General features: G+C 41.4%; 1 protein-coding gene across 10 annotated transcripts in view; it reads right to left on the bottom strand.

The window, feature by feature from the left end:
- Positions 1–21,871, bottom strand: part of NAV2 (neuron navigator 2) — a 538,652-nt gene that overhangs the window by 41,293 nt on the left and 475,488 nt on the right. For 8 of the 10 annotated variants that reach the window (XM_060275159.1, XM_035117262.2, XM_060275162.1 and 5 more), the window contains 7 exons: positions 19,117–19,255; positions 14,955–15,246; positions 12,667–13,369; positions 11,179–11,646; positions 8,954–9,019; positions 7,469–7,513; positions 4,726–4,886 (listed from right to left, as the gene is read on the bottom strand). In XM_060275159.1, coding sequence (XP_060131142.1) covers positions 4,726–4,886; positions 7,469–7,513; positions 8,954–9,019; positions 11,179–11,646; positions 12,667–13,369; positions 14,955–15,246; positions 19,117–19,255 — 1,874 coding nt within the window. The remainder of the gene's footprint in view (positions 1–4,725; positions 4,887–7,468; positions 7,514–8,953; positions 9,020–11,178; positions 11,647–12,666; positions 13,370–14,954; positions 15,247–19,116; positions 19,256–21,871) is intronic. The other 2 variants (XM_060275158.1, XM_035117288.2) reach the window with 2 other exon arrangements.

Below are 21,871 nucleotides of genomic sequence, written 5' to 3'. Positions count from 1 at the left end.
TAAGGGATTTTCCCTTATGCTGAATAGGCTTCCTCGCGAGAAAAGGGAAAACTAGGCAGCTATGACAATGTAACACTTTGTAGTGCTATCACTGATAGCAAAGAAGCTACCTGCTGAGAACAAAGAAGCCAGCTAAACAGCAATTAAGATTGCTGACTTGGTAAATGGTAGCAATTAAGAAGCAATTGAGCTAGCAAGGTGAGTTAAATTTTTGTGGGTAAAGGAAGCTAGGACCGGCAGTTTAACTTTTGTGCTCGCAAACAGCAAGACGGAAAAAGTCCTTGATTTAAAAAAAAAGTCCCCAAGGCAAGGACTGCGATCCAGACTACTTACAAATCCTTAAAGGGGCAGCTCCACAGACAAGCAAGCATAAGGTAGAAAGGAAGGCTGCTTTATGCCTTCGGTAAAAGCAAGGAGACAACAATCAGACACAGGAGACTGCCGTCAAGAGGAAATCAACAGGCAACTCATGGGTGGGCGCATAGAATGGAAGGGAAAGGTGGAGGGAAGCGAGAGGTGGGTTCTCTCTGTGCGTGTGTGTGTGTGTGTGTGTGTGTGTGTGTGTGTGAGAGAGAGAGAGAGAGAGAGAGAGAGAGAGAGAGAGAGAGAGACGCGCACACGGAGATCTCCCTTAAAGGGAAAACAGCCTTTGCATTCGCGAGGCAGCGGCTTCAAAAGCTCCTCTCCCGTCAAGAGGAAATCAACAGGCAACTCATGGGTGGGCGCATAGAATGGAAGGGAAAGGTGGGGGGAAGCGAGAGGTGGGCTCTCTGTGTGTGTGTGTGAGAGAGAGAGAGAGAGAGAGAGACGCGGGGGGGGGTGGAGAGACAGAGAGGCGCGCACACGTAGATCTCTTCCTTAAAGGGAAAACAGCCTCTGCATTCACGAGGCAACGGCTTCAATCGCCCCTCTTTTCTTCCTCGTGCCTTCATCTCCTCCCCATCCCACTTTTCTCCTCTTCACCAAGTACAGCTTACACAGGGGGTTATTGCTACTGGGTGAAGGGTCTATCAGTATGTCTTATTTTCGGGGTATGGCTTGTATCGCGCAATTGCTTAGAAATCCTGCTATGGCTTATATAATGACTACGTCTTAAAATAGGGGAAAGACGGTATGTGGGTCTTATTTGAGCAAGGTGTCTTGCTTGGAGCTGTCCATGGCACTGCTGTCCCTACACATTCTGACTGATTAACAGTTGCCATCCCTTTGACTTCCTAATTGTTCGGTTTCTGATAATTAGTTCTCATGGGAAACTTACAGATTCTGGCTTCACACAGTTAACTCAAGGCAGTGTCAATTTACTCTTGGCAGAAAGCCAAGGTCTGCCTGGCCTGTAAACTACTCTCTGATTGGTTAATGACCAGCACTGAACTCTGTTATCTAGGAATGCTAGCACAGTTGAATCTTGTTGGGTGTTAGGAGTAGGAGTGCTGCGTAAGGTTGGTTGCTTTGCTTTGTATGCAAAAACTCTGCTGGTTTTCTTTTCTTTTAATAAATCCTGTAAATAGTTATTCTGCGTCTAGCCGACTAGTCATTTCCACCTCAACTGGCTTCTGCGCTGTGCAGGAAAACTCTGCTACGTTTGGGCTAAAGCCACTAGAGCTATGCCTGACACTTCAAAATTCTAAGACTAACACCATGTCTGTTTCCTACCACCCACTGGAACCCTATTCCACCTACAGCTGCACACTCTGGCTTGGAGCTAATCCAGATCAGTGAAAATACTTGTGAAAGCATAATACTAATTATGGTTAGCTCCAAAAATTTAAAGAAGGGAATGTTACAAGCAAGAGCAGGGCAGAGAAAAGAGTGCAAGTCCACGGGGCACTCAAGTACAGTTAGAAGACTGGATGGCATTATATCTACACTGCTTTTCATTGGTAATCTACATCAAACAAATGTCTCCTCATATGCATCAATTCTATAATTATCAGTGGATTTGGAGTAATTTTCTATCAAACAAAATCCATCACCCAAAGTAACAAAAATGATGATGTGTACAGAGAATGAGTGCTGCTTGTTATTCATTCTAGTTCCAAGAATCAAAGCTCCACTTCCCATTTCATATAGAGTTAGCATTAGCTTAGAATAAAATGGACTCAGGTTTTACCATCATACTAGCACAGTTGATGGGACGGGAGAAACAAAAAGCAATCCCTGCAAAAGGCATGAATCTCAAGTTGTTCACTGCAAGTGTGGTCTGGCCTATTTCTTCCATCCTTTCAAGAAAGCAAAAGTTCTAAGCAAGCAGTAAAAGCTGCAGGAACAGGCTATATAGGTTTGCATCTCTTACAACATGTGTTTTACTTAGATTTTATTGCAGTGTCTTGGCATTTTATTTTATGTCATTACTGTTGGTACCTGTGTTAGGCACTAGCTGATGGAAAGGTGGGGTACAAATTTAACAAAAAAATAAATTATATGGTAAATATATAATCTGGCATGCTCTGGTCCATGGGGTCATGAAGAGTCGGACACGACTAAACAACTAAACAACACAACAACATATAATCTTAATCAAGAACTTTGACACTTTATTAACAAGATTCCTTGAAATAAACTTTTTTTTAAAAGCTCCTTGAAGATGGAACTACTTCAATGAAGAAATCAGTAAATTACAAGGATAGGCCACAGGTTTCTGCAAGTCACAAAGCAATGCCCCATGGGTGTATACTTAGCTTTTTCATATATAGTCATTCTTGTAAACTGGTGAATGTATTTAAACATAAGAGTCAAACAAGAGCAAAGTACTCCAGGGTTTGTTTTCAGGGAGAAATAAAAAATGGAAATGTACAATTTTTCATAATTAGTATCTGGAATTAAGACAGGGATATATGTATGGAATTTTCTTGAGGTAAGGCATTTACAGGACTGGGTTCCCAGGACGAAGACTGTGTTAATATAGCTGGAGCTCAGGCTATAGTCCAAGTGAGCTTTAAAGGACAGGAAGAGTATGGGGTTTGAGAATCCTGAATGCGAATGATATGGCTGTTAAGCCACACACTGATAGCTGAGGTTCCATACCGGTTTGTCAAATAACACTTTTTTATATTCAAGTTCATAAGTTTATTGTTCTAACCAAATGTCATGACAAACTTGTAGAAATATTGCTAATACAATGATACAGAACATACATCCACAAAATAAGCCAACTTTCATGATGAAAGACGGGGAAGATATCATATACACCCAACAACCTTGAATCTAGCTTGATTTCAGATTAAACCTCCAAATCTCCAAAACAACTTACAGCCAGTGCATATAGGGCCATTCAAGATTACTACTTTTGAAAGAAACCTTCAGGGTTTGCTCTAAGATTAGCTATAATGCTCCTTTTTATAACACTTCACTTCTGTTGTTACTTATTGTGGCAGATCATAATTTTTTTTAATAAACTGTTGAATATTACATATCTATATATGCATAAAATAAGCTCTATTTTTATATCAGCAGCAATGCTATACACATCCATAGGAAAAATGCCTAATTTAACTACCCTTCCCACTTTTCTTCTCCTGGGACAACTGGTTTCGTATTTCACTCTTTTTTTAGTGATTTACTTGGCAACCTTGGCAGCAAATTTTCTTAGCATCTCAGTTATTTGGTCCCTGGACCAAATAACACTGTTGTAACATGACTACACAAACAGGGCAGTAGTATCTTTTGCTAGCATTAGATATCATCAGGAAAGAGCAATTAATGCCATATATGGAGTACCATCAGTGTAAAGATCTCCTTGGCCATGGACCATGGATAAATTGCAATTAAGTGTGATTAGGACTGTTGTGTAGCAGAATCCTCTGCTCACAGAAGAGAAGGGCATGAACTGAATATCTCCCACAAGAGATGGCAGCTACTTCCCTTCCCAAGCTCTGAAGCAGGAATGGTCATTGCTATTCAGGCCCTTTCTACCATGTTTGGTTAAATCAGGCACCCCCAAACTTCAGCCCTCCAGATGTTTTGGACTACAATTCCCATCTTCCCCGACCACTGGTCCCGTTAGCTAGGGATCATGGGAGTTGTAGGCCAACAACAGCTGGAGGGCCGCAGTTTGGGGATGCCTGGGTTAAATTATAGTCTCTGTGTTTGGGATGATAGTGCTGCAGTGCCTACTTTTGCCTCTTGCCTTACTGACCACCATTGTGTGGCCCTCAGATGCCTGTCCAGAAGGAACTTTGTCCCTTGTTCCCCACCCCTGGGAAACATCCCATGCTGATATACCCTTAAGGACATGACAAAACTGCCTATTTCCCCCCTGGCACTCTCCTCTCTCGGATTGCTAGTCCAGTTACTGCTGGCCTTCCTAAGGCCTCCTTTGCGGAGACATCTGTCCTGGGTCTTAAAATCTTTGTGTTTGGCTTCTCCCATGCCTATCTCTCTGTACTTGCCTACAGACTCCCTAGCTTGACCTTTCTCCCCTGATTACAATATACCTCATAATGTAGCCTGCCATATTGAAAGGCCTAGAGAGTTGCTAAGCACTCCATTCTGGGCGATTGATGATATATAAAGCATTACAATGATATGGAGGAGGAGAACGACTGAATTTAAATAAAATTATTTTTTAGAAAATATTTGATTCTGAGTACTATCACCATACAGTTGTGCTGGCAGAGATCCCACTTTAGTTTGTGGTGAGGAAAAAAACCAATGCGCTATCTGCTACTTTGCAAAGGGAAGCATGCTAAACATGTTCCAATTATGAAAAGCAAATAGTTCACTCACCCAGTTGGGAGAAGTTAAATCTAGTTCCGGAAGGTGATGTGATGCTGGAACCAGAGGAAAATGGAGAACTGACAACCGTATCCTGAAGTCCTCCTGCAGAGTGTGAACGCAGCCATTCTTTTGCTTCTTCTTGACTGCGAAGTTGCGATGAAGGAGTATACCTGTGAGACAAAATAAGCTTTAGCATTTGCTCAAAAAATGTTTCGTTTACCGAAAATCCATAAGCATGTGGACAGGAAAAAAGGCAGCAAGCCTGAAAGAAGTCTCCTGCCTACCAGAGGCCTTTTCTTTTCTTTTCTACATTGGATTGTGCCAGTAGAAGGAAGTTGAATGGGGTGGGTGGGGGAGACTTTGGGAGTCTGATACATGGCTTATCTTATATTCAAGCCATGTAAATTATCAGAATTTCACTTCCGAGACAAAAATGTTTGAATTTCATTTTACAAATGTTGGCTGAGTATCCAATCTCATGTGAAATTCTACATTTCAGCACAGGGCAAACATGTTGTTGGAAAGGTGGGTGAAGGATCTGTAGAAAGAGGACATAGTGAAGCAAAATGAGATGCATATAAGCATCCATGAAAAGAAATACAGTGAATTCAGAGGAAGCTTTCACATGGCTAGAGATTAACAAAGCAATCTCTTCCTGGGCCTCCCAGCCACAGGGATAATTGGAGTGGAGAAATCACAACTGCGTCCAAAGCTTCAGACTGGTGTGGCAGAGGAAACCACTCAGAGGAGCCCAGTTCCCTCTCAATGGTCCCAGCGGATCTTTAGCCTTCCCTGCTCTGCATCACTTTGAAATATCTCATCGAAAGGACTTGTGTTGGCTACTGCTGATGGAAAGATTTCTGGCAGCAGCTCCCAACCAGCCAGCATTTTCTGTGGTGGCGAAGCCTCCTTGCCTACAAAACCAGGCAAACATGAAAGACTGTGTGGAATATGAATGTCTGTGATTAGAAGATTGCTCAATGTCATGTGTTGAAATCAACTTTGTATCGTTGTCGGCTTTATATAGCTTTTCAGTTAATTATATGTAGACAAGAGACCTATTTGTATCCTATACTCTAACCAGCAGACTGAAAAGTGGGGAAGAAATAGTATCTTTGCCCGGTTGTCTGGAGAGAGTTTGTACTTTTATGTGCACCTTATGAAAGTGCCTATTTACAAGCTTGGTGTAGCTTTCTTAGGGATAGACACTGCTTCTGACTGCCGTATTCTAGCTATGTCTAGGAAATTCTGGATGTATTGCTTCTTTTGGTAGTTGCATGTGCATAAATTTTTTAACTTTCTGTTTCTGCCTTGCTTTCTAGCAAGCCCCAGCCCAGCAGGCCAGATGAGCTTGTCAAACCCAACCATGCTATGGACTAATGCAGTGTCTAGGCAGAAATCACTGAAATGTCTGGATGTATGACAACCCATGTCGGAAGTCTAGATGGTGGCGAAGATTTTGAGATTTTGCAAAAAAAGAAAGAAAGTTCAACAAAAAAACAAAAAAATGGGGTGGAGGAACCCAGGTTAAGCCCATTTATATGCAAATATAAAATTTTGTGCATGGCAGGTTCTGTATCACAGTGATCATCATCCTCAGTTATTTTTAGTCTTTTTTTTAGTCTTTGAAGTAAATGAGAATGCACAACTTTTAAGAGGGTACTGGCAACACCACTGTCTCCCTGCCATCAGCCTTGAATTTCGAGTATTGGTTTCAGATACTGAAGATAAAAGCCATTCATGTGTATAGATCTTTCAGAGATTGGAGCCATAAACAGGCACACAAAGTTTAGCACAATTTGCAAAAGAACAAAAGTGTAAATACCTACCTCTTTGACATTCAAATACTTTAAACTTAAAAGATGTCATTCATTATTTAGCTGGAGACATTTGACAGGCACAGAAAACAATTCAGACAGACCAATCTCTCCCCACCCTCACCCCACAAATTAGCAAAATGCTTTTAGCACCTAGCTCAGTGTGACAATCAAAGCTGCTACAAAGAACAATGTCTTTGTAGTGCAGAATAAATTGCAGCTCTAATGTAAAGCCATCATTTCCATTATCTAAAAAAGTATTTATAATACAGTCTGAAACTGAACTGTTTTGCCAGATACTTTCCACTGAGTTAGTTCAGCACTTTCATTTTGTTGTATTCAAGTTAATGAACCTGGTAAACCTAATAAACATATTTAAAGTCTACTTTCTTTACAAAAGAAACATATTCTTCTGTGTAATTTCTCTTAATGTTAGATCACATGTATTATATGTTTTGGAAGCAGACATTTATGGAGCACCTGATTGGTTTGATACTGTTTTGTATTTAAAGTACTAGTACAGCTATTGTATTGTAAAATGTGCATTTTTAATGACCTCGAAATTCCTCTTGATCTGCATTTCAGAAGTTACACTGTGAGAATAACATCAACTAGTTACTACTTTGGTCGTAAAAGCTGCAAATTATTGCTTGCAAATCAAGCTCAGTAATGGTTTGTGAGATGCGCTTTTCGAAGAGCCAGCCAGCTACTGTTGCTGAGACGTTATCAGATGGAAAGAAGCATGTAGGGTAAAGGAAAGGGGGCAATGACCTGCTTTGAAGAGGCTGAGGGAGGAAGGAGGAAGAGACTGCAGCCAGGCACTGCAAAAGCTGAGACCATCACCACCAGCACTACTGACGGCCACAAGAGACACACAAAGCAAAGCTCCAAAAACCACATGAAAAACTGCTTATGCTATGTGGAAACACCAATACCTGAGTCCTTTCTTAGGCAAAGTGTTCCTATCAAGATGAGGGTCACTGTAGAAAAGTTAAAAGAAAAGAACTTCAGAAGAAAAGAACGAAAGAGAAGGATTAAAGATCAGCTTGAAAGAGAGAAGAATTTACTATTAAACAGCTGCACCATGGTACTGGAAAAGATAACGAGAGCCCCTGCCAAGCCGACATGCAAAAACCCTTCTTACCACGTGTGGGTTGTGTTATATACAGAACATGCACAAGGGACCATGCAAAATGAAGACTTTGGACCCTCAAACCACTTAACTGCGTGTAAGCAGCAGTTTACTTTTATGTGACTTTTCATGGTCATTTGAAGATAGGGATCACACAGTGACCTTCCTGTTTCTCTTCTACAAATGTGGCTGGAAAAAGCTAGCTTTTAATACGAAGTGTGCAGGCCTCAGAAGAATGCATTTAGGACACAGATGGCCACAATCTTGTTTTAATGCTATCTCTAACAAATGCACACCACTGAAAATGGCGACTAGGCAAATGACCAACCAACAGGGATCCGCGTTTCCACTTTTAGGAGACCAGGGTACTACTGTGGTCCAGATCACATGTGATTGTTCCTGGCATCCTATACACAGTAGGAATGGCAATTGTTATAAATTCTCACAAGGGCCACCAATAGCAACAAATACATTTGCTTTAAATAAGGTGTGACAGGTGTGTGTTGATAATGCCACTGTACGAGACATTTAAAAAGCAGTTGCCACAAATGTTCTTAAAATATACTGCTTTAAACAAACTAATAATAATTTTGGATTCTCCAATGGCAAGACTTTCAATCTAGCTGAAAAGGTTTCCCCACCTACTGAAATCTGAAATGGTACCCGGCCGTGCAGGAGACATAGAAGCGTGAGAATTAATTCTCTATCAGTTACTGGTGTCAGATGAACAAAGCACAGATGACAGCAAGATGACAGCAACAGTACTTCTGACATATTTTGCTCCCTTCATTTTTACAAGGACACACACACACACACACCCCTACGATCCTCCCTCTCCCACCCCACAAGCCAAAATGGGTGAGCAACTTGTAACAGGAAATATATTTCAGCCACGCTGGGAGGGTGGGGGATAGAGGGATCAAGACAAAAAGGTGACACGGCCTGAAACGTGAGGGAAAGCAGCATGCCACCAGAATGCTGAAATGCTAGTGAGAGTTTACGCTGGTAGATAAAATTATAGAACTTTAAAGAGATCGTTCATTTTGTCCTTGGAAAAACTGCTGCACTCCCCGGCTTTTCCACATGCCTCTCCCCAGAGTAAACTGGGACACAGCGCTGTAAAATGGTCTCTCACTGGCATGTCTTTTGAGTGACGGTTTACACATCCCAGTGAAACACACACACTCTTCACTGAGCACAATCTTGCACAATACACTTTGGGCTTCTCAAGTGTGAAAATGAACCTTCTTGGCTGTTTGTGCATTCTACTGCCCTGAGACAGCATTACCTGTCCTGCCTCCTGGGTAAAGTATTTCTGCAGAATTTGGGACTAGCAGCAGGGGAAGAGAGAGGGCTAGAAGAATAAAGTCCAACAAGACAAAAACAAAAACAACAAAAAGAGAGAGGAATATTAGCACAAAAGGAAGAAAGGGAAAGAGCTTTCGTATGTTACGATGCCACAGCAAATTAGAAAGTTCTAAGTGGAAAAAAGTTCTACAATGGGGTTAGACAAGCTTCATAATTTCTTTCAACTCCTGTGGTTTTACACTGGAGAAACATTTAATGTCAGTTCCAACTTCTTCATTTTGTGGTTTCTTATCCACACAGCGGTTGCATGAGCACCATTTCCCATAGGAATGCAAACTGACAAGGATCTTGAACAAATGGGTAAGTTGGCATGCCGTTGCAGATCCACGACCATAAAGCAAAATTGATAGGTGCCATTCCCAAAACAAAACAATCTGAGGAATTGCAGATACTAGAACCCAACTTTTGCTTTGAGTGATGAACCAATCATTGAAATGGATCTGGGAAAGATCTAAATACATGGGTCTGCCTATTTGTGATGTGGATATGGAGGGCAGAGAACAACTGGCAGCATTCTGGTGAAAATGCTTTTATTTAGGACAACAAACCTCCCCAGCTGCCATAGCCCAAGGTGGGTAGGAATCGTATCATTCCTACATTCTGTAGAAGGCTCAGCACATCTCTTTTGCAAGAAAAGGTAAATGTAGTAATATAGCTACAGCAGAAGTATAGAACAAAAAGCTCAATCTATCATCAATTATACAAGAAAAAGTGACATATACATTTTGTCTTTGTTTAGCTCCTGGTGCCTACCTTCTAACTTGCCCTTACTCATCAGATCAAAATTGTGGTAATAAGTAAGATCAATGAAAATAGTTCACTTTTGCAATCAAAATAAATATAGGGTGACAAAATTAAATTGGATTACTTAGTCATCATAACTGTGATGGATATGTCCAGAAAGGAACAAGAGATACTAAACCTTCAGGCCAAACTACACCGTGAGGTTAAGAACATCATTAAATGCAACTTTGCAGCTAATGTGCAGGCTTCTAAAAATACAAATTAAATCATATTGATAATTAATGGGAACAGAGTAGATATGAAGAGGGAATTTAAGTCTTTCATCTTCTGCAATCCTAAATAAAATCTCTCTTCTGAAGTTGGTATTTACTTTGGGCATTAGTGGAATAGTTTCCTCCACATCAAATACCAGCATCACGGGAAGGATTTTTCTCAGGACTGCAGCAGAGGCTTAAATTCCATATTCTGGTCTGTCCTGGTCCAGTTAATTATTTGTTACTTAAACCAGATAATGCAATCTGCATTTATTTTAAAGGCACATTAAATGTCATATGTAGTTTGGCCCCTAGTATTTCAAAGTACTTAACATTCATTATCTCAGTAATTACCAATAGGCCAGTACTACTGTCCACATGTTAAAAAGGGAAGAATGGAGCGGATTGATAATGGCTTGCCTTATCTTGCAAATTTGTGGCTGATGTAAGATTTGAACTAAATCCTTCCCAACTCTCCCTATGTCTCGGGCACTATGCTTTACGTTGAGTTCTTATGCCTCAATCTATGAAATTATAACCTACACTAATTTATTGGCCCATTACAGTACTGGAAAGTAATGTACTGATGTGATCCTAGCTGAGAGCTAAATGGCAGAACAGGATGCCCATCGAATGGATGGACACGACAAGGCATGCTGTTCTTTTCAAGTATGGTTTGACAGGAAATAAAGCATGTTCTTCATAGTTGCCACATTATGCCAAGGTGTATGCGAAGCCTCTTATTCATGGCTATAATTCTCACTGGTGAAATCAGACTTGTGACGATCCAGTTCATATACAAGGTGGTTTGTTATTCACCCGTCTGAAAATCTAGGCACTTTTCACCATATGTTTGGAACCCCACAGTTAACAGAGATTTTTGAAAGGATGACAGGCACAGTGATCACAGCCATCTGTTGAACTCCCTAGATTGATTCATGCTTGCACAACAACTTCTCCAGCAATCCTTATTTACCTCACAGGATTGTCAAACTGAACAAAAATAAGTTATCCTGAATGACACTTGAACTCAGTGGGAATAATTCATAGTGAAACATGTCATGATTAAGCTACCGATTACATAAACCACATAATAATACACACAGTATGCATCGCAAAGGTCTTCGGGGGGGGGGGGGAATCTCACCTCTCTGACAATGTTGTCTTTACACTGTTGGTTCTAACAAAGGGAGTTAGCGAGTCGTCTTTAGAAGCTGCAATCAAGCCACTGGACGAGTTGTGGCTCAGGCCACCTCCACTGCTGAGTGAAATATCAATGGATTCACAACTGGTGTGCAGGCTGCTAACAGACTGGTATCCAATCCCATCCTTGCTAACAGCAGAAGAACTACTGGCATTTGTGCCCCAGGTTAAGCTGTTGGAAGGAGCCGAATGAGCTGAACTGGGACTAGAAGCTAATGGAGACTGGTTCATGTCTGCATTCTTGCTATAAAGGGGACTACTACCACCGCTGCTCAGTATGCCACTGCCAGAAGGAGAATCCAGGTTCCCCTGTTGGTTCATGGTTGCATGTGGGTTGGAGATGACCACTGAATTTTTCATGCTTTCTGCAGTTGTGATGGGAGCTTGTTTACTTGGCTTTCCACCAAAAAGTCTGAGGAAGGGAAGAAAAGGAAAGTAAGTCAGGAAAAATACCAAGAACCTTTGAGTTTAAACATTTTTGGCTCAAACATATTTGGGGGAAATCCTTATTCGTCAGATTAACAGGATACATTAGAGATTTTTTTTAAAAATATTTTTATTTATTTTCCAATAAAAACAGCCAATTAACATATCCATCAAATCATAATCCATTAGAGATTATTTCATTCTGATCTATACTGCATATAGATGCACACCCACCCAGTATAACCTGCACTCAGAAGAGGCAAATTGGTGTCAGTCCACCAATGAGTGAGGCATAATAACGCTGACTTGGATCTGAATGAAGTGTGATAGCTTCCCTCTTTCCTCTATGTTCCTCTGTCACTAAATGCTGGATCAAATAAGGTCATTCTAGGATTTCCCTGCCCACGCACACCTCTCATTATTTTGCCATTGTGTAAATACCTAAGTATTCATATTAACATACTTTTCAGGATGAGTATCATGTACTTTCTCCTAGATTCATGTTGGGCAAGCCACTGTCCCACTTAATATGGGGGGGGGGCAAGGGGGAGGAAATGGGCACCAAGCACACCTATAAAGTACCAGTATACGCAATCTTGGCTAGGATCACCAGAATGACTTTTTCTAGCTATATGAACAAGTCTGCAATGACAGTGTTTTAGCAAATCTGGCATGCAAAACATGTACAGTATTCTTCTTACAAAAGGAAAGGAAAATTTCATTTTCAGAAGAGAGGATCTTTTGCATTTCATCCAGAATGGCAGTGCAACAGGGGATTTATTGTGGCTGAAGTCATTCCCAGAGAATATTTCATTCAGTGTTTCATTCTGCTTTTACTTTGTACACTGTTTTTATGGTTTTATGCCATGAAGCTGTCTATACATTTTAACAACAACGAACAACAATTTCTGTTTCAAGAATGTCAAAGTCAGAATATACCCCCCCCAAAAAAAACCAACTTCTGAAGTCCTTTCAGGCACTGCACAATTGAATACGCTCTACATACCTGCGCAAGGTAGGGGAGGCTACATCTGGGTACTTGACTCCTTGCTGGTGAGCACTCTGGGATGCACTTGAAGCCGGCTGAGATGCTGGGTTCATTTTAACAGAATTACAAGAGATTACACTTTCGTTGTCCGATGAGATCCCTTTCTCTTTATCTGTTTGGTTGACTAAACCTGGCAGAGAGCTCCCAAGGGCAACTTTGGCTGGCTCTCTCATTTTAGGAACAGGCAAGCCTGCTGACTTGCTACTTATGTTGGAATCTATGCTGCTGGTGCTAGATCTATTGCCAGCTCCACATCTGCTGCTGGATTTGCTGGGCCTGGGTAAACTCCGGTACTGAAGATTGCTTCGAGTACTAATGGCTAAGTAACCATCGTCCTGATTCTGCGAGCCATCAACACTAGTCTTCCGACCAGTAGACCTTCCCATAAGTCCCGATGACTTGGGGATTTTGCCCAGAGTAGCTGATCTACTAGTGATAGTTGCCCCACTAGCTGTTATTATAGTAATGCCTACAGCTGACCCGCTCTGTTTTTTAAAACCAAATGCATTTGTGTTAGGAGCAGCTGTTCTAGAGTTATTTGTAGAAGGTTTCTTTGATTCATCACCACTGCTCCGTCCTGCATCTGATGGGGAACGTTTAATGTGTCCAGATTTGGGAGAAATTCTACCCTTTTCTGATACCTTGGCATCATCAGTTTTTCCTAGGAAAAAAGGAAAGCAGGTTCAAATATTGCATGGTATCAAACACTATGCACATTAGTGCAAAGAAGTAATGAAAAAGCTTAAAACACATGAAAGACAAGAGTATATGGAAGCATTCTAGTTTTACTTAATTTCTAGAAATCAATAGCACTATGCACAGAAATGATAATATAACTGCTGTGTTTAAAAGTGAAATTTGAGCACGTGGGCCCAATGATTCAAACCAAGTGAGCACGGTATCCTTAGGGCAGATATGGCAAAATTTGGCTCTCAGCATTGCTGAACTAAAACTCCCATTAGCCCCAGCAAGTATACAGCCATGGATGATAGGAACGGTAGTCCAAAGGTTCTCCACACTTACCCTAGGGCAGTGCTATTTTTCTAGAAAAGGAGGTGCCAGAACTAACCATGAATACCTCCACCTGAGAGGTGCCAGAACTGAGTTCCAGGTGAAAAAAAGCCCTGCCCTAGGGTATGAAAAATTGGGGCAACGGGAGGTGGTTGTGCAAGAATGAGGCAAGGCAGTGCATCAACCACAGTGGTCCCCACCAGCCACGCCCCTCCTCTCCTCACCACCATCCCCTAGTTTAAAGTTGTTCTGTCCATACTAACATGCCCGCAGCCCTGGTGCTCTCACTCTCCCTTGTTCTGAAGAGGGGGTGCATCCTAAGTGCAAGGCATTCTGGGTGATGCCGGTCACAGAGGGCCTGTGCTGCTACTGTTTCACAGTGGTAACTACCGCCCGCGGGCCGAATCTGGCCTGCAGGGGTCGTTAAACTGGCCCCCAGCCCTTGCCGCCTGCTTGGTCAGTCCCCACGTGGAGCTAAACCAGTGCATGGGGACTGACTTCCAGGACAGAGCCACGGCTTCCTATTGGTTGCAGGGAGCCACAGACGCCACCTCCTCCCTTGCCATGGCTCCGAAAGCCAGCGGGGAAAGAACGGTGGATGTGCTCGCATGCGCACGGGTGCGCGCACTCCCACATGCGGACGATCCAGCCCACCAGCGGAAAAGTTTGCCGATCCCTGGTTTAGAAGCTCAAAGTTACTTTAAAATTAAGGGCACCTATACACCAGGCTAAAGGTGCCTACACACTCAGTTTCTCCTGCTATATTTCATTTGCAATAGGATACAGTGTTAATAAACTTGCAGGCACAATTAGTTATCACAGCTGGATATGCTGCTTACAAGGCGATAGGTTGCATATGCAACTTAGACATGTTTTCTAATTAAGTAGATGGTGATTTTTAAAAAGAACAAGCTGGTCTTAACTAAGCATTCAAAGGTGCCTTCAGATTTATTTACACTTTCAAGAAAGCACATGAGTTCTACTGCTTAGCACATACATCATACATTCAAGAGGCAAATTTCACCCCAGTTACAAGACACTATTGAGTCGACATCATTGTTGGCAGGACCTCTTCAGTTTGGCACCAGTACACAAGGGCAGATATTTATTGCACAGTTCTCCATCAAAGACAAACATAGATCAAAATGCAGTTGAAATCCCGACAGAGGAAATAGTCTTCTAACTGCACAAATTCTTGGCCTGCATTGCTTGTCTGTTGGCTGTGCATTCCTCACCTGTTCCAGGTGTCTTCAAAGTTCCTGAGGTGGCTGCCGCTTTTGTCCTTGGTGTGGTAATGCCAACCTGAGCTGACATGCCCCGTCTCCAGGAACCCGTCTGCGAAATGACTGTGTTCTTCCTCCCAGAATTGCTTTTATCAGATTCATCAGACACATCAGAGGGATTCCTTCTCCATTTAGACCCAGGCTCCATCTTCACACCACTGTCTGAGCCACCATCGGATTTCTTGATTTCGTCGCCAGACCACAAGGAATTCCGCTCCACTTGGGAATGCTTTTCAGCATCAGTCTGAGGAGAAAAAGGAAATCATAAATTTGTAAACTTTTTCTTCCTCCAGCATCAAAAATCTAATCCTTAGAAACTTCACCAATTATTTAAAGACCTCACTAAGGACTTTTTACTTAGTTTTGTCTCCTTTACATTTTTTTTAATAAAAAAATCAATTCTAAATACAAACAATAATTAAGCCGAATCACATTTCCTGTAAATTTATTTCTAATGCATTTAAGCAAAAAAGCCACTAAATAAAAGACATAAAAACAAGATTTATAACGGTGAGAAATCAACTGATTCACCCTGAATTCCCTCATTATTACATTCAGCACAATATCTTTTTACTGCAAGACATGAACCCACTTCAAATCTGTGTTGTGAGCTTTTTCCTTTGTTCTGCTTTCCTATCTCCTTACTGGCAATGTGATCTATGGAGTATGAAGAGGCAGCTTTTTGCAAGACTGAAATGTGTGCTTCCCCCACACCCACAGCCTCACTCTAACTTTATCATCAACGGAGGTGAGAAATTTTCAGAAGTGGCAATGCTTCACATCTGATGACTAAATTTAAATTTGTGATTACTTAGAATCTCCTAAAAGCCTGGTTTATTTATTCCTCACAATTAATTTCCTCCCCTTTCCCTCCAAATGCATCCTACAAGCTAGGACCTTTCAAGTACAATGTTATTATTTTTTCTTCGTATGGTGACCAAGAGAAGGGACCCTTTTCTGGGATGTATTCTTTATCTGCACTCTTTTGTTTCACTTGCACTGGCTTCACCATCCATCCGAAATGATTTGCAATTCAAATCCCACACATGGAGACTGACATCCACAAATAGCTGAAAAAGCTGTGAACCTGCTACACATATGGGAACCCAAAATTGCAGGCGCTGGGGGAATCTGTGTCTTTGGGCACTTATTCCTTATGCTGCTGGGTGGGTCCTTTTATATCCTGCCCGGTTTACATAAGTAAAACATTTCAAAATGCAAAATAGGCAAAAAAATTCTTTAGACATGAGGCATGATTTTACAAACTAAAGGTGACCTGCGCTCATGTTTCATGGGTGGGGGAGCATTTTCTGCCATTTTCAGATGTGGAAGGAGAGCAACTGCCACATTTTCAGGGGGGTGGCTTCTTTATTTTCCTTTTTTTTAAATAAAACAATTTAAAAGAAATAATTCTGCCACAGCAGCTACATTCCTCCAAACAGCCTGTAAGAAGCACCCCTGCAATGTATCACCTGAAAACATGACATCTTGGCATATTATTGTTCTGAGTGCACTGGTGAGGGGAAATATACAAGGTGACCCTCTTTTGCCCAGTGAACAGCAGCCATTTCCATTCAAGGTAGAGAAGCTGCACTCAAAGAAGGACTTGTTCAGTTGAGTGCAATTCTTGAAAATATAATGAAAATGCTAGATGCAACCCACAGTCCCACTGATGCTAAACCTCACAGTGTAATCATACAAATTCGGCAAACTGAGTGAAGGTGCACATGCATGCCCTGAGGTGAGGCGAGAGGCTTCTCTCCAGACACTTAGCTTACTTCAGCAGCCCTTACTCCTTTGGATTGGTTTTTATTCTGCAGATCTTCAAACTGTTGTATTTTAATAAACATGACCTTGCCCTGACATGCTGTGGCTTGTTTTCTCTTTTGGGGTGTGGGGGTAATGGTGCTTCTGCCTTTAGCAGGCATGGGTTTGGCCCACCCACCCCTCACCTAGGAAGAGGCGTGATTTGTTCTCTCCTGGGGTTAGGTTAAGGGTTGCTAGCTCACCTGGGCTGGAATGCTCCGTTAGGAAGGGAAGACTGACTGGATTCAATGTCATTCTTCCCCCTGCTCATCCTTAATTAATTAATTAACCTTTATATGCCACTTAAGGAGCTCAAGGTGCTGTACATGGTTCCCCTTCTTCCCTTTTCATCTTCGCAAAGACCCTGTGAGGTATGTTAAGCTGAGAGGCAGTGGGTGGTCCAAGGTTACCCAATGATCTTAACGGCTGAGTAAGGATTCAAACCCTGGTCTCCCGGGTCATAGTCCAATGCTCTAACCATTACACTACACTGGCTCTCCTTTACCGTCATGGTGCCTGCCCTCCTGCCCCCCCTTTTTTACAGCCTGGGCTTGTGCTAGCTGCTTTTCTCAAGGAACTGCATAGGAATTTGGGGGGGCGGGGCTGATTGGCATGTGGGACTCCTCTTCTTATTGTTACACTTCCTCAACTTGCTATGTCTCAATTCTTCTGGGGTGTGTGGGAAACTAGGCACCACCAATTTAAAACACACATAAAAACTGTGGTGCACAACTAGAGGCAAAACTCTTTAACGCAGCCACAGCTGTGCACTTCATGGCAAGAGAACAAAGAGTAACACTTCATGGCAACTGCACTGTTATATGAAAAACTGCTATTAAAATATTTTCGCGTTTCAATTAAAAGAAAAGAAAAGAAGGAAGTGAAATAATAGCTGCGCAGAAATATTTACGAAACAGCAACGGTTAGAAAGCATGGACAAATTGCCTTTGACTTGTGAAACCCCCTAAATTATTGCATTCTTCAAAGAAGTTTTAGATGTAATCAGGTTGTATCCACTTTGGAAAGCTAAGGAAAGCAAAAGAGAGTGCAATTTTTTACAGCACATCTTGGGGACAGAAAGCTACAGAAAACGTCCCAATTGCATACTGATACAAAATTCTTTACTGTACAGTATTTGGATTTGTTTGCTAGGAACACTGGAAGCTCCTAGAATGCCACCTACAGACATTAAATATAAATTTCTAGTGGAAAGCTGCCAAGAGACTGGATGGCTAGTAACAACATGCAACCTCGGAAAATAATAGTGCATTTCATTAAGTAGACACGCTTACATTTCCGCTGGAAGTGTAATCATCTTTCCACTTTTATTTGAACTAAATAAAAAATCTATTCCTTAATTAATAGTAGATTATACAGTTTCAGTGTCAAAGAAAGAAAAAGAACTATTTGATAGATGTGTGTGGTCTTAGTCTTTTTCCCAAGTTCAGCACCTAATTGTTACATTTCTATGGAAGCTGAAAAGCCACTAACCCTCAGCACAGACAAAGGTTGCTGTGTCTTTCAATTTTCAATGCTGGGACACTGCCTTGAGACAGACTGCAATAGGTGAAGTGTGTTTTTATTTTAAAATAGTTGGCCCTGCATGTAACCTCTGTTTGTGACAACGTGAGAAAAGGATGTCTGTGTATATTTCACACTTGGTATGTATGAGTGAAGTCTCCGTGAAAAGAAAAGTTTCTAATCTTGAATATGGAGCTTTGGCATGTCCAGTTGTATATGTGTAGATAACACATGGGTTTGGGGGGCAGAGGTAGGCAGAATGGTCTAGTCTTGCTCCCCGCCCCCATATGTTTGGTCAACAGTCAATACTCTCTTGACCACACAGTTTAAGGCAAGTCTTTCATTTATCCAGACCAATGTAAGATCATCCAGGGAAAGGAAGAATCTGCATATCAAATATTACTGAAAGCCACCTACCGTAGAACAACATGGTCAACATATAAAATAAGCAAACATATAAAATATTGTATCAATTTTAAAAAGCACGTGACAATCACCAAAACATATAGGGGCATCAACAATTCATTATTCTAGTCTGGTCGTGTCTCTGCTCTGATCTCTAGGAGCAGTCAGGAAACATCAGAATCTAGAAACCTATCTATGTTTTCTTAGAAGCAGGTCCCATTGTATGGGGTATACTCTTTAGGACGGCAGCCTTGAAATCCAGAAGCTTCAAATGAAATAAGTCCTTAATTCTCTTTTGGAAAAGCAACAATCATGAGGCACTGAAGGTAATAAATACCTCCAACACTATTAAAACATGTCTGATATAGACAAGAAACCTTACCTGGGAATCTATATTCTTACGAGAGGATGCAGGTGTGTTGGCATAGGAGCTGATGGAGGAGCTTGTGTTAATGTCATCGGTGCTGAGGTTATCTATGGTGTCACTGATCCCACTGCTGACAGAACTGCTGTCATCCCAGCTGAGAGGAGGGAAAAAAGCCACAAAAACTTCATAACTCAAATAAACAATAGCCACAGCTACACCAAGAAGCCAGGTGACACACAAGGGAGCTTTGAAACATCTCAGGGTCTCACAGCAATTATTGATTTGGGCCTGTAGAAACAGTCTCAAACAGAATCAAATGATAATTCAGGCAACTTCCCTAAGTGGATTTTTTAAAAAAGAACACTCACATCATTGCTGTTGTAGCTTTCTTACTTTTACACAACACAAAATTATGCTAGCCTAATAAGGAAAATTCTACGCAGAAAGTAAGAGAAAAGACAGAAATTTGAAGGAAGCTGGGCAATGAAAATCATTCTGGATTTTTGCTAAAGTGAAATGAATCACTTGGAGCTTGGTATTTCTCTACAATGTTCTGGCATAGACTTACGCCTATAACTTACCAGTTATTTTATCATTTTTCGGAGTGATTCACAGTGGTTTATTATGATTGATATCACCAAAATCCTGTGAGGCAGGCAATTACTAGTTACAAGTTACAGAAGGGGGAAAGAGCTAGGGGCTTGCTCCTGACCACACAACTGAGGTGGACCAATGGCTTGACTCTGTGTAAGGCCACATCCTACATAGCCCTCAGGAAGAGCTTCTGGAAAGAGTAACACATGAAGCAAATCTTTACCGGTTGAAAGACAAATGTGATCTCATAAAGAAGGTCTCTCTGTGCAAGCCACCGGGTGCTCTTATTAAGTGTACCTGACAGGATGATATGCCCTTTCATCAACCTCTCAAGAACTAGATATGCAGTATTGCTTCTAAACTCAGTTGGGGTTGGCGGGGGGGACGTGGAGATGAAGCAGAAATTCATTCAGGAGCTGCCAGCTGGATTCAGTTTCTAAAGTTACACCATGCGCAAAAACAAAGACTTACTATGTAAGACTTGCCTCTTCAAGCAAGAGACAATACTGGTTGGTTTTTTTTAATAAAAAAAATCCTCCGAGCATGGAGTGCAACATAGAATAAAAGCACATATGCAAAAGCTGTAACTGATAAAACATGAACTGATTTAAATATGAACTACTAGTGGAGAGATTTGTAAACAGGAATATAATATTTTAAAAGTCTTCAGAGAAGGCCCTAGAGAATTATTGGGCAGTGGCCCAGCTGTTTGCAATATGTTTTGGGACATATCGCATAAAGGACAGCTGGGATAGCCACACTCTAAACTCATCCCCCTGGGGTTAAGTTTCACCAATTTCAATGGAAGTTGCGCCAGACTTAGGTCTGGTTCTGATACTGTATCTTTTATCTCCAAATTATGCCTTGGAAATGGGGCATGAGCTGCTGTCTTGCACACGCCTCATTTCTCTCACAAAAATGCCCCCCTACCATCCAGTTTGCTTTAGCCACTCTTCCAACATGTTATTTCAGTTCTGGTTCACAGTGAATGCAGAAACTGGGCCCCTGATTAGCGTCAACCATATTTATTTTTGCTATTAACCTTGCATTGAGCTAAACTGTGCCAGTCAGCAATAAATAATAGGATCACTATCTCCTGAACAGACAGACGACACAGACACACAATTTGGAGAGGGAGAGAGATTAACAACTAACCATAGTTAAAACCATCAGTGAATTCTGCATGCAAGGGGGGGGGGAGACGGGGGGGGGGAAGGACTCTACTTCCATGGTTCATGTCCTTAATCATGGTGAAAGAACTGGCAGTGTTCTTTTCTTTACTTTTTACTTAGATAGCAGCCAATGAACATATTAGCTGCTGCAGAACTATAGAAAGGTATAAACATAGTAACACAGTAGTTGCTTCATTGTGTTTTTTCTTATTACACCATTAATATTCCTTTCCTTCCTGCAAACATAGCCTTCCTAATGAACAGCAAACAGAATATAATCTAATCAATAGAAGAGCAAGCTCATGAAAATTATGGACAGAAAAGTGTTTGATAGATCTAACAATGCATGCAAGCACTCTTTTCCTCAGTAGAAACCAACTCCAGAATGTAGTTTTATACCAATTTTAGACTGCTTCTTTATACATGTTGTTTTAAAATTTTGCCCATGCTTCAGTTTCTCAGTGGTTGCATTCAAACGCGAATGGAAAAGAAGGGAAATGTAACAGCCCTCCTAATTACAGCATTCCATGCTCGGTGAACAATGATAGGATCTTTGTAATTTAGCTGGGGCAATCAATAACTTCTAATGCCAACAAAAGTCCACTCAGCCATAACTTGAGACCCTGTCTTATTTCCTTTTAGTCACTTGATCAATCAAATGAAATCTACTTTCAATGCTGGAAAATTATGTGAGTGCTGAGAGACATAGTCATTTTCCTTCCTGTTGTGGAAAGCCATTTTAAAACTGAAAATAAAGCTGAAATTCAATCTGACAGGTAAGAGACATTTCAGTTTGAAAGAGAAGAAATGAAGCTTTATAAGATGACTGAGGTAAGTCCTCATATAGGACTAAACTTGTTTAAGAATGCAAATCTCCCCTACTCCAGCCTACAATTAAATAAAAATTGCAGGTGCCAAGTGAAGAATGAAGGATTCTGACAACTAGCACGGGCTCAGTCCCAGAAGGAAGGGGGCCATTTGTCTAAATATGCAAGTCTTAACCA

This window comes from Zootoca vivipara, chromosome 1 (genome assembly GCF_963506605.1).
Source record: "Zootoca vivipara chromosome 1, rZooViv1.1, whole genome shotgun sequence".
NCBI classification, from domain to species: Eukaryota; Metazoa; Chordata; class Lepidosauria; order Squamata; family Lacertidae; genus Zootoca; species Zootoca vivipara.
The sequence above is the reverse complement of the archived record's forward strand: the minus strand, read 5'-3'. Positions and strand labels throughout refer to the sequence as shown.